A 14437-nucleotide genomic window follows, 5' to 3' on the forward strand; every position below is an offset into this window, starting at 1 on the left:
ATCTTCTATCTTCTATCTTCTATCTTCTATCTTCTATCTTCTATCTTCTATCTTCTATCTTCTATCTTCTATCTTCTATCTTCTATCTTCTATCTTCTATCTTCTATCTTCTATCTTCTCTCTTCTAACTTCTATCTTCTATCTTCTATCTTCTATCTTCTATCTTCTATCATCTATCTTCCATCTTCCATCTTCGATCTTCTATCTTCTATCTTCTACCTTCTGTCTTCTGTCTTCAATATTCTATCTTATATTAATATAAATAAGAATGTTTGTAACCTGAGGCGGGTGGCGTGGATTTGACTTGTATTCAAATTTACAGTTAGGTATATGATAATGATGAACTTTTACAAACTTGACCTTAGGGTAAGGTCAGTTTTGAAGTGGTGTAATCAGAATGTATGACGTGGAATAGAATCGTATCGAGGAAGACAAGGCACGATCGAGGAAGACAAGGCACGATTAAGTAAAACAATTACTTACTATGCTAAAATGAGACTATGTGTGTATGGGGCTGTTTTAAGCCAATTAGATACGATTAAAAAAGGGACGCTTAGATTTTTTTGACATAAAGAGTGGATGAACGACGAACTGAATTACCTGACGTGGAAGTGAATGGTAAAATAAGTCCATTACGCCCTAGAAAGACATGGCACGATCAAGTAAATCTAATACCTTCCAAATAAACTTTTTCATTAATTCTTAACCATATTATGATTTTTTTTTTCTTCAGTGATTTTTAGTTTTTTTACAATTTTTTTGTGTGTTAAGACCACCAAACTAGGCCCGTGATGTATTATTATTATTATTGATGTAGACCTGCCCGTGATGTATTATTTCCACTTTACCCCGGGCAACGTCGGGATTACTACCGTCGGGAGTAATATGGTCCGATACACAATCATTGTTTTTATTTAGATTTTTCGAAAAGTTAAATTTTATGCATTTTGCATGTCTTCTTATTCCACCATAATGTCAACGGTATAGAGATCTCTTGCTCTAAAATTTCATAGTGAAATGAATTTCGGTCTTCTAATATCACATTAAAGAAGTGAAAATCTAATAGACTGATTTAATTTTCAAATACGTACCTAATTTTCAATTTATAATAACGTAATTATTTTTTTATGCTTGTATTTAACTGTGAAGTGAAATTATTGCTTATGATATATTTGTGCTGTTGATGTTAAATAAATAAGTAATATCCAATAGGTAGGATCCGATCTTTTTTATCCGTAAGTTTTCTCCGTGCACTGACTTTCAGATTCTTCATACCTTTTTTTACACCTTCCTTCTTTCTTTTAGAAAAAAAACACAGAATTTTACTGTTTTATTATAAAATATTTTGAGATATTATTCAAAAACAGAGCGATGTATTTTAGCCAATTACTAAAGAAATATGAGTTTGAACCACCTAGGCATAAATATTAACATTTAAAAACCACGAAAAAATGATATTATAATAATTATTGATTTATTTTATGACAATAAAACCAATAAAGCCTACTAAAACCAAGATGTGTTGACTTCCTGATGAGTTTATTAAAAAAATCGAGAAGTAAAATTTATAATGAAATTGAGGTTTTTTTCAAACAAGTATAACCTTCTGGACATTCTTTGCTCACTACTCACCACCCTTAAAGGTATCCAACCCCTTCTGTTGAACCTTTATTGGTTCTGTGAACACTTGTGATACGTTCCCCAACCTCTGCGAGGGACGCACTTACCCGCCGTTATTGCCCGGGCATAGAAATAATCTCGTGGCTGTATCAGGTTTTATTGTACTTTAATGGGCTGATGGTTTCAGGTGACACATTACGCTTTTACGTCACATTTTCATTTCTGAGGCTTCCCGCAATGATGTGCCGAGAGATGGGATTTTATATTATTTTACGTTTCAGGCTTTGTTGTCAGGTCGTATTATTTTAAGTCACTCTTGTTTTAGGAACTGTGCTTTTTCGGTATCTTAAATTCAGATACCTTTTTTTTCGTTGTGTTGAGTACGTAGTGAACATGAGATGACAGAAGCCACAAAGTCATTAATATCATGATTGGATTATTATTATGATTAAGGTAAAACATATCAGTAACACATGTGTTATATAATTTGCTTCCACTCACTATAATAATTACTGAGTGTTTTTTGCTATTTTAATTTATTTTTCATTTCCCGTGATTGTCGGTATACCCTATGAGGGCAGTAGCAGAATAAATAAAAACTAACACTATATATATTAGAAAAACTTAATCTCAGGGACAAAAACATATCCAACAAGCAACTATAAATTAAAAATTTGGGCAAAAAAGCTTCCTACAGCTTATAACATTTTAACATCAAATAAAAAGCTGGATACAAAACGTATGGAGACCAGAAATAGAAAACATACTAATACCGAATACAGACTGAAACCGAAATCACTCTGCAATTAAAAACACCATGTAATATATATAATTATTTCAGAAAACATTTTACATTGTGTTTTTATAATTAGTTCATATTATTACTAAATGTTAATAATTTGTAAATGAAATTCTAAGCAGGCGAAAACCCCGTGAAGTTATCATTATCTCAATTTGTTACAAAAAAAGGAAGTTAATTAAACACGTATTATTATATCGATTCCGGCAAAATATTATACGGACTCTTTTTTTACATACCTGATGTATGTACTTACCTTTACAAAACTACTTTCGTTACAAAGTACATAGACATCATTCAGTATTCTACTCATATAAATCGGCTTTATGTGAATTTGGGTTCATAAAGATATTGAAAATAGAGAGGAAATCACTAGTTTTTATATCCCAATACGCAATTACATACCTACGCTATTTCCACTATCAAAACGATCCACGTGTTTGCAGCTTTTCTTGTGAAATCCTTCTGAATTGATCATAATATTTTCGGCGTCAAGTTCAGGACTTTAACTTTATTGTAGCTAAAATAACCAACTGTATAAAAAGGTATTCACCAATTGACAAGTGTATTTTTTTGCAATCGTCTAAATATTGCTCTTTTGGCAAGTGTTGTCCATCTATTTTTGTTTGTGTATGCTCGATGAATCAAGATAGGGGCACAATATAAATGCCTTGCGAATTGACTTTTGTAAGTTTATTGCTGACAGCGATAAAGAATTGATACCGGATACCATAGAGACGATGAGGAATGAAAGACAGGATTGTGATATGCGGAAAGGGATATATGATACATGGCTTCCTTTCAGCGATTTATCTGTTTTTCTATTTTCTCTGGATTGCTGTTTTGTTTATTAGGGCGCCATTCCATGGAGTTGATCGGCCCTGATTGGTAGATCAATAACATCATAACAATGATTATATATTGAACCCTTTAATAATAACAGAAATCTTAGACAAACGTCAATACTTCCTACTCCTAAATGTAAAAAAAAACAACAGGACAGTTCAACCATGAATATCTCGGAGTTAAATTTTTTAACTCATTACCAGAAAAAATTAGAAACATGAATGCAAATATAAACGAATTCAAAAGCCACCTTAAAAAGTATTCCGAACAGTTGAACTGAATCGTATCAAATATAAACCAATATAACAACACCCCCATACACACAAGCCCTGCTTATTTATGAGGGTACATCAAATACTAATATTATGTAATTAATAACTGTACTATATTGTGTAATTATATTATGTAATTGTTATATTATGTAAAAAAAAAATAAAAATAAAAAATATATATATACTAAATACGTGAAACTTTTGAAATATTTTATCAAAGAAGGCATCTTCGAAGAGTTTTGAAACGATTTTTTGTCCAATTTTTGAAAAGGTGGTTTCCTCAGCCTTCCCCCCATACCGAGTTCGAAAACTCCCATCCATCCCCAAGATGACGTTAGTGTCACCGTACGAACTAACTTACCAGAGAACCAATCTTAACTTACTAATATATCCATGCCTGCAATTGTCTGAATTCTTACTAGAGTGTAATAACTATATTTTTCTTGCATTAAATGTATTCAATCAAAATTTTAAATTTAAATAACCTCAACGCCGTTTCTTTGCAAGAATAGGCATATACGATAGACTGCCACACAACTCTCTATTTGCACACTCTTATAGCTTCATTCACATTTATACATTTTTTTTGTATCCGACAAAAGAAAATTGCAGAGTAGTTTATTATTTCACCCGCCATGCTAGGGATGCCCTTATGTTATGGTGAAGTTTACAGATTAAAATGTTTCATAATATTCATATAGGAATTGTAATTAAATTATAAAATTCAGATATAGCCATACATATTTTGTATGAAAATTTAACTAAGAAAATTGAATAAGGTATGTGAGAGATGTAAGAAGGGAGATCAGGCGGTTTGAGTGTAGAATGTATAGGTTTTTATGAATGAAATATATTACAGGTGTAAGAAGTTATTTGTGTTTCGAAAGTATTTATTTATTTATTGCTTCTCACTAAACATAAATCATGTTTTTTCTCATAAAAATCAACCTCACTAGGACTAAGCTAGTAACGAGTATGGATTTGGGTATGGTTTTTTTACGTTATGAGTGAGAAGGTTGAAGATTTTAGAAGCAAGGAGATAAATTGTATTTGTATGACGTAGTATGAAGCTTAGGTGCATTTTATTGTCAATTGGTTGTAATAGTGGTTGTTTGATTTTGTTTTAAGTTTGATTTTTATTAAATTTATACCAGAAATGCGTTATCATAATTTTAGATGGCATATATTTAAGAAATCATCATAGCATACGTATTTTAGATGGCATATATTTAAGAAATCATCATAGCATACGTATTTCAGATGGCATATATTTAAGAAATCATCATAGCATACGTATTTTAGATGGCATATATTTAAGAAATCATCATAGCATACATATTTTTCTGTCATTCTGGCTTTGACTCGATTCAAGTATTTGATTCACTTGATCTTGCCATATTTTCCTCGGGGATTCCTAACTAATATTATTTTCCTTACATTATTTTATTCTTTCATTCGCTCATATTAATATCATATTTTACATATATGTTGAAAGGTTTTAAAAATATCTTGACATATTTTGAATTTTTCTGATAAATAACTGTATTGTTTATTTGAATCTTTGTTACAAAATACATCTCTGTTGGGCTTATTGCATAATATCATTCTAGTAGAGGGCCTATTTGCGTCGAGGGGCATGGGTTCAGAACGCTGGTAAATACTAACATTATTAGCAAATAATATGTAACTCCATTAAAACCCAAATGCCCTTTCCCTCCACGGAATAAATCTTCACATGTCTTCCTATAGTATATTCGATGTAACCATATTCCGTGACTAGCTCAAGTAGGGTCAATTCCTGCTCCAATATTGGCCCCCATTGGAGCCAGAATTGAGTTAGCCTCTCAGAAACTGGACACACTGTACACTACAGAGTTAGAAAAGAGTATGGATGGATAAAACAGGATGGTGATTTTTTTTTCAGAAACATGGACTAAAGGCCCGACAGCCGAGTTTGGGTACGATTTCTGGTACCAGCCTTACCACGACATCATGGTAGCATCAGAGTGGGGAGCTCCAAAAGTTTTCAAGCGGTGAGTTTTTTTTTTTAATAAAACAATCTACTTTTGCTTTTATCCTTCACAGATTTTTTGTTCTTCAAAGCGTCAAAATTATAACACATTGTCATCGTAATTTATCCCAAAAATGATCATATGACAATAAAAGAATTTCCAGTTCTAAGGCCGTTTACAATTGAGCTCTGCTAAATGTCCTGATGTATGGTAGAGAGTCATGAAGTTACGGAGGAGGGATGCATTCTAATGATACGCTATGTTCCTCATATTCGTTATGTTTTTATGCTTTTCAAACCAGATGACATAATTGCTAATTGCGAATATAGCATAAAATATTGGAAGGTATTAATGTTTTTTCGCCAAAACGATAAAATCCATTGCAAGCAACATTTCGATTTTGATTGGTGGTCTAAAACCTGGGCTATACTGACAGTATCTACCACTCTGTAGATGTTTTTCAGACCTTTGATTCTCCACAAAAACAGATGCCTACTTCTGGGAACACAGAGCTACCCTTACTTGAGCATTGTTTAAACAATGAACAATTCATTTGAACAAAAGTTTCATTTCCCCAAACAGCCCTCATCCCCTTTAAACGCTCCCCCCCACCCTCCCTTTTCCAACCACCAACAATTTGTATTTAACTTGCCGAAATTTCAAGGCGTATGAATGAAATATTTTAAAGCTTTGGAATAAAATCAACTAGAGGGCACTAATCGTTAGAATTTTTGTCTCTAATTATGTCAGAACCAGTATTATAGCGCCAAAAGGCCTGACCCTAAAAAAATATGAAACATTATTAAACGTTTGGAACAAACCATTACCAACCACAGCTCTTGTTAATGTTTATGTCGAACTTTTATTTATTGTCCGGTATTGCCCGAGTTTGAAAAAACCTTTGAACAACGAAAAAAATAAATTAAAATCAATTGATTGTTATTTTTCACAGGGGTTTTATTTGAAACATTTCTTTCTATTTCATGCGGTTATAATTTATCTGTTCGGAGAATTAAGCACTTAAGATTTTTTTTAGCCTTATAAGTTCTGACATTTAACATTCTGGCCAAAATAGGATTCTATGTCCCAGATAACTTTGCGAGTAATTATAATTAATTAACGCTAGGCCGCCAATACAGGCTTCGAATTTTTTGCAGGTACAGAACTAACTTACCAATGCTGATGCCCTTGGAAAGACTATATGAATTAACAGCCTCGCAGGAAATGTAGATATTTTCAACATGTCTAAGCAAAAAATTTAAGCAAAAAGTATTATTTAATCATTAACTATGTGTATCTGCGTGTAACCTATATATATATGTGTTTATTGCCAAATATTTTTTTCCTAATTTTATTTATCGCTTTTCCTATTGGTTTTTATATTATTTTTGCAAAATAAGTAAATAAATTTCTTCAACGGGACATTTTTGTGTTCATGGGCCAACCTTTCACATTCTTTCTCAGCCCTTGCGTGACATTCGCATTAATTAAGGTCGGGACAATCAGCCATTTTGCACATCCTCCGAGTCGGTTTAGCGCCATCGAAGTCTCCGTGAGTCTCCGTCAGGGCCCCGTTGATTACACGACACATTCCTCTGGAAAACCACAGGGAATAATAATCCCCAGACGCAGACTCGAGAAGATCCCCTAACGAATTTACCAGGCAATTTTCCAAAGTACGGCAAGCGTTTCTTAACGCCTGAACGAGCTGCGCCCCGGGTTCAAATTTCTGTCATTTCTCTATTATATATACATCTGTACAAGTTGTACACGGCAACGAAATACAATTCATCAAGGCTAATTGTGATGTAGTTTGTGTCGAATTATACCATTCTCCCTTATGCCAGGGAAAGTTAAAATAAATTTGCGTAAATACATAGCTACGGGTAGATCTGGTTCTAATATGCATTACGCTGTAATTCTGAAATGTTTTTCGTCTGTCTTCTGTAGTTTCTAATAAAAATCAGCATTTGCGAGCCTCCGGGGATATGAAATTTGTAAGATTGGAATATTGAAAATTTAACAAAAATTTTGGTCGATACAATATATTTACATATGTTCAAATTTATATAACAAAATAGAACCTAGATAAATTAAATTTGTCGTACATTAAGCATCAAAGACAAAATGAAAAATTTCTATATAAAAATAGTAACCAAAAATAGTAATTATGTAAATAAAAAAATAAAAAATCCAAATTCCTGTAATATTCAAAAATCTGTTAATGAAAAAATAAGAAAATACACAGATTTAGGAAATGAGATAAAAAGAATTTTTCATTCTCAGACTATAAAAATATCACCATTTGTTATTTCGGCTACTGGCATTATACCTAGCTCTCTCATTAAAAAATTAGGCGTATTAGATCTATCAAAAAATTTATATATAAAAATGTAAAAATCAGTCATTTTAAATACATGTAGAATAACGAAAGATTTTTTAAATATTTATGTTGAGAGATCAGTAGGATTTATGGGCCCTATAAAGGAGTTCTACCAAGCCGAACCCTTTGATATGAAAATATCTGGAGTCGGTGAATTATTTTCCCATTTGATCTCTGGTGAGTTGTCGTGTTGTTCTTGTATTGTTTTGTATTTTTTTTTTGCTTATATAATGCACTTGAACGTTGATTGACTAGATGATAATTTGTGGAAAAGTGTGTGGAAGGGTTTAGTTTTTCCTATGGGGAAGATTTAACACGGACATAAAATCGGAAGGGTAATTTAATTATAGTGTCAATTAAAATGTATTTTTGTGTAAGATTACATAAATTTTATAGTTTATCAGATTATCTGTTTAAGTTAAAGTTTAAGTTTGATTAGTTTGTAAGATTGAAGAATTTTCGTATAATTTTTTGTTTCATATATTATGTAGATAGTTTTTGAAATATTGTCCGTTTCGTTTCGATCAACAAAATGATCGAAATAAAAAAAAAATAATGAAAACTCATGCAAATATTTAAGATGTGATTTTTTTTAAATATTTTTCAGCGGGTTTAAGACTACCCCAGCTGCTCCGGTCGACAATCATCGGTCCTACGGACAGTCCCTGAACTTCTACAGTTGGTCCAAGCGCGAGCTGATACAGACGATTGACCTTGGGGTCGAGGGTATCACACCCCTTGAAGTGAGGTTCCTTCACGATCCTAAGAGCCCGGTGGGATTTGTGGGATCTGCATTCAATTCAAAGATGTACAGGTAAGGTCAATTTCTCTTTCAACAATAATACCACTGAACAGTTAATCCCTAGAAGTATGATCTTGACTCATCTATAACTGATGTTGCCAATTTACAGTAGACATTTCTACTCTGGTTTCTTCCTTCTGATTCTACACAGGTTAATGAAGGTGAACATGTTTTCAAAAACTAGTTTCGTTATTTGAACACATTTAATTTGTTCCCTTTCGCTGGAAGTAAGGTAAATTGACATTACTTCAGGCACAGACATGCATACAACGGTGACCGGATAAATAATCAAAATGAAAACTCATCACATCTTTAAAAAATTAAATAAAAGTTATATAAATTACGTTATGATATTTTATGGACATACGTAATAAGTACTACAATTATGTAATAACGAAAAATATTTAACTGTATCTTATTGTACTGTGTATGTCTTAACAAATAAATAAAGTCATGGAAAGTGATAAATCAAAAACTTTATTAACTGGGTTAAGCATGTTAGGTTAGGTTAGGTTTAAATTTATTTTTTTCATCGTTTCTAATGACCTTATATCACTTTTTAAAGGTGTGTTGAATTGTCGATGTGTTGATTTATCATGGAACCGCATATAACACACTTCTAGTAATTTATCTCTTCAGTGATTCTACTTTATGATTTTTTTTAAAATATCAACTCGAAACAAGTTTTTGGGAATTCTATTCGATTGTTATTTTTAAGGAGAAGGTAAATTCAATTATTTTTATTATTATTGAAGCAGTACAAAATGTCAGTTGTAAGTGAATTATTCTAGTATTATAAGAAGAAAAAACCAACATTGAAGTACACGCTATAATATAAATAACAAGTTTTGTTGACAAGTAGTTATAATTTATTATCATATTTGTACAAGACATTCAATCCTACTGGAATTAAAATTTATAAAATAAGGTTTTAAAAGAGAAGCAATTAATTAAAGTAAAGCATTTAAGAGTAGGTGATAATGCGGTACATGTGAGAAAACTGTAGAAACCACAAGCAATAATTTTTTCCCTTCAGCGAAAGAGAACTGTTGATGTTTTTTTTAGACGCCATTAGTTATTTTTCACGCTTGTTTTTTTAACGTATTGGGATGCCTCTTGAACTTACTTGAGCTTACAGTTTACCGGCCGAGTGGCTTTTTAACCTTCCTAACTTAATTGGTAAAAAAAATTAACATTGAAGCTTTTGGGAATATTTTCCTTACTGGCTTAATTTTTCATAGTTTGGACATGTTCCCAGGAATTAACAGTGTGTGTTGTGCATTCTACAGTTCCTACATCTACCAATTTTATTCTAGTTGTTTATATCTTGAACACTACTTAATCAAGTTACCAGTTCAAAGGGCCGTAGGTTGGCTGTTTGCACGAATTATTCAATAAACTTTAACTAATAATTATGGTCTCCTACAAGAGTTCGTGTTATTGTGGTTTAAATTATTGGAAACTTGGTGTTGGTGTTCATTCACCCTCTTCCGATAGTCAAAGTTGCAAAGTGGTAAAATCCTTAGAAGTTATGTATTGCAGTATAAGTTATGCCGTTGGAAAGATTCCTACGTAAAATTGAAGATACTAAAATCTCTGTTGTAATTCCATATTCTAAATCAAAATTTTGCTAAGGATTTAGTCATGCTTGATAATTAAATGACCGGGAACTTCATTTCCTTCCACTTCCTTATCTCCGTCCACATACCCCGTGGGTTTTCTTTAGCCTTGCTACGAGTATGTTCTGCATTTGGGGGGCGATAATATCGGGACAGTGGGAGACATGCGAGAAGTTTTTGACGGTCTGCGTGGTCGAGGAGTAAGGCTCTCGACTAGGAAAAAGCCGGAGGTCGAGGGTTCAAATCCCGGCGTGCTCAAGTAAATTTTATTTGATGAATTTGTGTTTCATTAAAAATAATATGGTATACCTGCGGCTAAGTTCATACCAAACATAATAGAGAGGAGAACTAATCGAAGTTTATTTATTTTTTCCATGCATGTTAATTTCATTAAAATAATTCGAGTAAATAAACAAACTTACAATATTTTAAATGTTAAGAATAGGTATTTTACTCTGCAAGAGAATTTCAGGAAACTCCTTTAGTCTTTCCCTTAAATTTCCTGAACTTACAAATGAACATTTACAGTCCGTTGTGCCTAATATTTTCCATACTTTCACTTTCTGAATTCAACCCTCCGGTGTGTTCTTGTGTAACACCAAGTCAGGCGTTACTCCTTATAAATATTTCTCACCTGAGAGCCTTCAATTGTTTCCATCCCTTGGGTGTATCCAACCCTATAAGGTTGTGTTACTACTTCTTCCCCTAAATGACCCGCTGGGCCTTCTGCGAGCCTTTTATTTTCAATTTTAATATTTTCCATTGTTCACGGTTTTAACATCAATACGCCGATTCATAGGAGCGAAATGTTCTGTTGCTTTCTGACTGATTGTTTTTGTCATTGCGATAAATGAAACATAGAAGCAATCAAGTCGCAAACTCAGTCTTTATTTATTTGTACAAGCTCATGATATTATAAGGCTTTCAGCTTAAAACATCAAAACGTTGTAATTAGATAAATAATATAGTATAGTAGTTTACTTACAATTACTGCCATTCTTGTAGAGCGCTGGCGCAATCCTAATACACCAGAACAATAATCAATTTAAAATAATCTTTCTGAAAAAAAACACGTAAACTGGAGAAGTTTTCTTTTTTATCACATATGAACGGTGAAACAATAAATTTGTTTTACCTGCTAAAAGCTACGTTGACAGATCGAAAAGTAGTGCATTTTAAAATATACAAAGAGGCGAATTTACTTTTAGCGTGTCACTGAGAGAAAAAAAGCTCATTCTTTGGTGTCACTGACAATTTGGAAGACGGGTTTCAGTACCGCCGCCCTGGAAACCATTTATTGGATAAGCAATATCTCTGCCACATATCACCCCAAGTGGTTCGTTAGGTTTGATGATTTAGCAGGGGTGTCCTGGTTAATTGGGTGAAGTATGTTCATGATGCGCCTGCTCACTGGCTGCGTGGCGTGCCAGATCGGGAGAGGCTGGTATGAGGGAGATCCTTTGACCTGTCCAACTTCTCTCTCTTGAACCATCACCTTGCACAGCAGCGGGAGGGATAAATTTATACGTCCGTCAATCTTGGACACACTGATCTAGATTCCTATCCACCCCCAATACCTTTTTCCTTCCCAAAACTTCCTCTCATTCCTTACCTTAAAAGACTCTTCACAGCATTCCTAAAGATGACATAAGACCAGAGGGAAATTATTTTCCTCATGGCCTCTTTTGTAACGTAAAACAATGTTTGCAAGAAACTGTTTCATCTAATTTCACTGTGTTTTATTTTCAATTCTGGGCGTCAATTGTTTTTTTAGATAGGTAGTACAGGTACTTCTATTTTTTTATTTTGAATTCATGACAAAATTTGATGTTTCCATTCAAAATATAGGCCTGACATAAAATATACAAACAGGAATAAAAAATATCAAATGGAATTCATTTATTCGATTAAATGTGATAAAAGAATTCCCTTTATCCGAATAATAAACAGATTAGTCAGGCTTTTTCGAATAAAACAAAAATATCACATAAAATTAGGGGCACATTTCAGCAGCATATGGTGGCCATCTTGCTGTATATTAACTCCGGAGCTTTTTCTACCCCGTAAACAAAACACAGCCTTAATGTATCTGAAAAGAGCCTTTCCATCTGGAATTTCAAACCTTTCTTTTCGCTTCTTGCGTTGTTTCTTTTTTGTTTGGAATTTAGGTTACTTTGAAAAAGTAAAGCAAAAATATCGACACAAATATTTTATACGCTGTTCGCTTGGTAAAGGTGCTTTTTCGAATAAAAAGTGAAATATAGTTTTTATTATAAAGTTCGGCGATAAATGAATTTGTTGTATTTTTTATTGTTTGGTACCTTCGTAGCTCCGTTGCTTTAACCAGCTAGATGGTAAAGCAGATTCTTTGAAAAATCTGAAAGTATTAACAATTGAATCGTAGATTTTTTGTACCATGTGATGAAGTTGTTTTTTTATAACTAAACGTGATTGTTATTGAGAACGAGTTGATTCGCAGAATTTGAACAATTCATCAAATTTATAATTCAAGTTATGTGAAGTTTATATTCAAGTTCTGTTATTATATGACACAGTTGTTTCACAAACCTGAAATAATGACAGAGCTTGAAAATAAACTTCACAGAACTTGAAAATCAACAATGAAATTTTATGAATTGTTCAAATTCTGTGAAACAATCCGTCCTTAGTAATCAGGTATTGCGGTTTTGTTCATAATATACAAAGCATCGCAACTTCTGTTTTGAAATGACATTAGCGGTTTGAGATTTTCACGGCCAAAATTATTATGGTAATTTATTTGTGGGGTATTATGCAGTATTGCGGGATGCCATAGTCCTAATGGCTGCAGGCAGTTGGGACTCTTGTGCGGTACTTTCTTTAAAAATATATAACTGAAATCTGGTAAAGGCACGCTTTGAGCCTTTGAAATTTTAATCTCAAATCTACGAAAACCTTTAAAGCATGGTTGGCCAACCTTTTCAGCAGCCGGGCCAGGTTTTAGAAATGACATTTCCTACCGGGCTCGTCTAGAGGTGAGTCGTACTAGCTCGTCTTGATACTTGGAACATCTGGTACAAGTATGAATAAATATCTAGTCTAAATACCTGTTCCCTAGTATTTCGCGCTTTTACTTACTTTTACAAGTAATGGTATGCCGAAAGGAATTATTGTATGGAGTATTGCTCACTTGGTGTTGGATTCCCCAGAATATTTTATCAAATCCATGGGGGGGGTTGATACATTTAGAAGAACACTCTTTTCAGCGTCTCGCGGCTCGCAAGAACTGCGTATACGGGACGCAAAAGTCGTCTGAAACTTGAAAGACTCGCAGTACTCGCAGGAAGCGCAAAACATGCAATACTCGCAAGCCGCGCGATACTCACGAGACGCGCAATACTTGCAACACAAGCAATACTGATAGTTGAATCAATGTACTGAGATACTTCTATTTACGAGATAAGATACAAAATACGAATGTGTGGTTTGAGTTCGGTATGTTTGGTTATGTGTACACATTGCAGCAGTGCCTTTGGGTGAGTTTGTGATCACAATTCAGAGACGTCCACGTACTTTGAAGAATTCCTCCAGAACACAATGCAGAGCAAGTCTAATAGAGGCTTTATATGACAGAATTCACTTTACAGTGGAGAAGGTTTGCCTTCCTGAAAAGACATCCCTTTCAAAGCGTCCTGCATTCAAGAGACCAGAAAGAAAGGATATCCTTGCGAGTTCCTCTTGCAACCACTTCATTCTTTCTGTTTTCCCTGGTACTAAAGGTAAGAAAGAAAAGCACTAAGATTTTGCACGGCTGGGTGAAAGGAAAATTTGCAGCATCTGATTATTGTTGGGTTACTCTACCGATATAGTTCAGGTAATATTCTTACAAGAAAAATGAGAAAATACAATTAATTTTTATTTTTTACCTACACCATTATACTCGGCTATTGTCACTGAAAATTTTGTGTAATAAATTGCTTTGAACAAATTTAATTTGTTTTTAATGATACTAACAGAATGATTTATTCAGTATACAGGGTGTATCGGCACGTACCCGACAAACTTTAACCAGCTATTCCTTAGCATATTTGGAGTAAAAAATCTT

General features: G+C 33.3%; 1 protein-coding gene across 4 annotated transcripts in view; it reads left to right on the plus strand.

The window, feature by feature from the left end:
• LOC149422517 (methanethiol oxidase) overlaps positions 1–14437 on the plus strand; it is a 475124-nt gene that overhangs the window by 416831 nt on the left and 43856 nt on the right. For all 4 annotated transcript variants that reach the window (XM_089633333.1, XM_089633332.1, XM_089633335.1 and 1 more), the window contains exons 6-7: positions 5462–5570; positions 8540–8746. In XM_089633333.1, coding sequence (XP_089489459.1) covers positions 5462–5570; positions 8540–8746 — 316 coding nt within the window. The remainder of the gene's footprint in view (positions 1–5461; positions 5571–8539; positions 8747–14437) is intronic.

Source organism: Hesperophylax consimilis, chromosome 7 (genome assembly GCF_061612785.1).
Source record: "Hesperophylax consimilis isolate HC1 chromosome 7, BYU_Hcon_1.0, whole genome shotgun sequence".
NCBI lineage: Eukaryota > Metazoa > Arthropoda > Insecta > Trichoptera > Limnephilidae > Hesperophylax > Hesperophylax consimilis.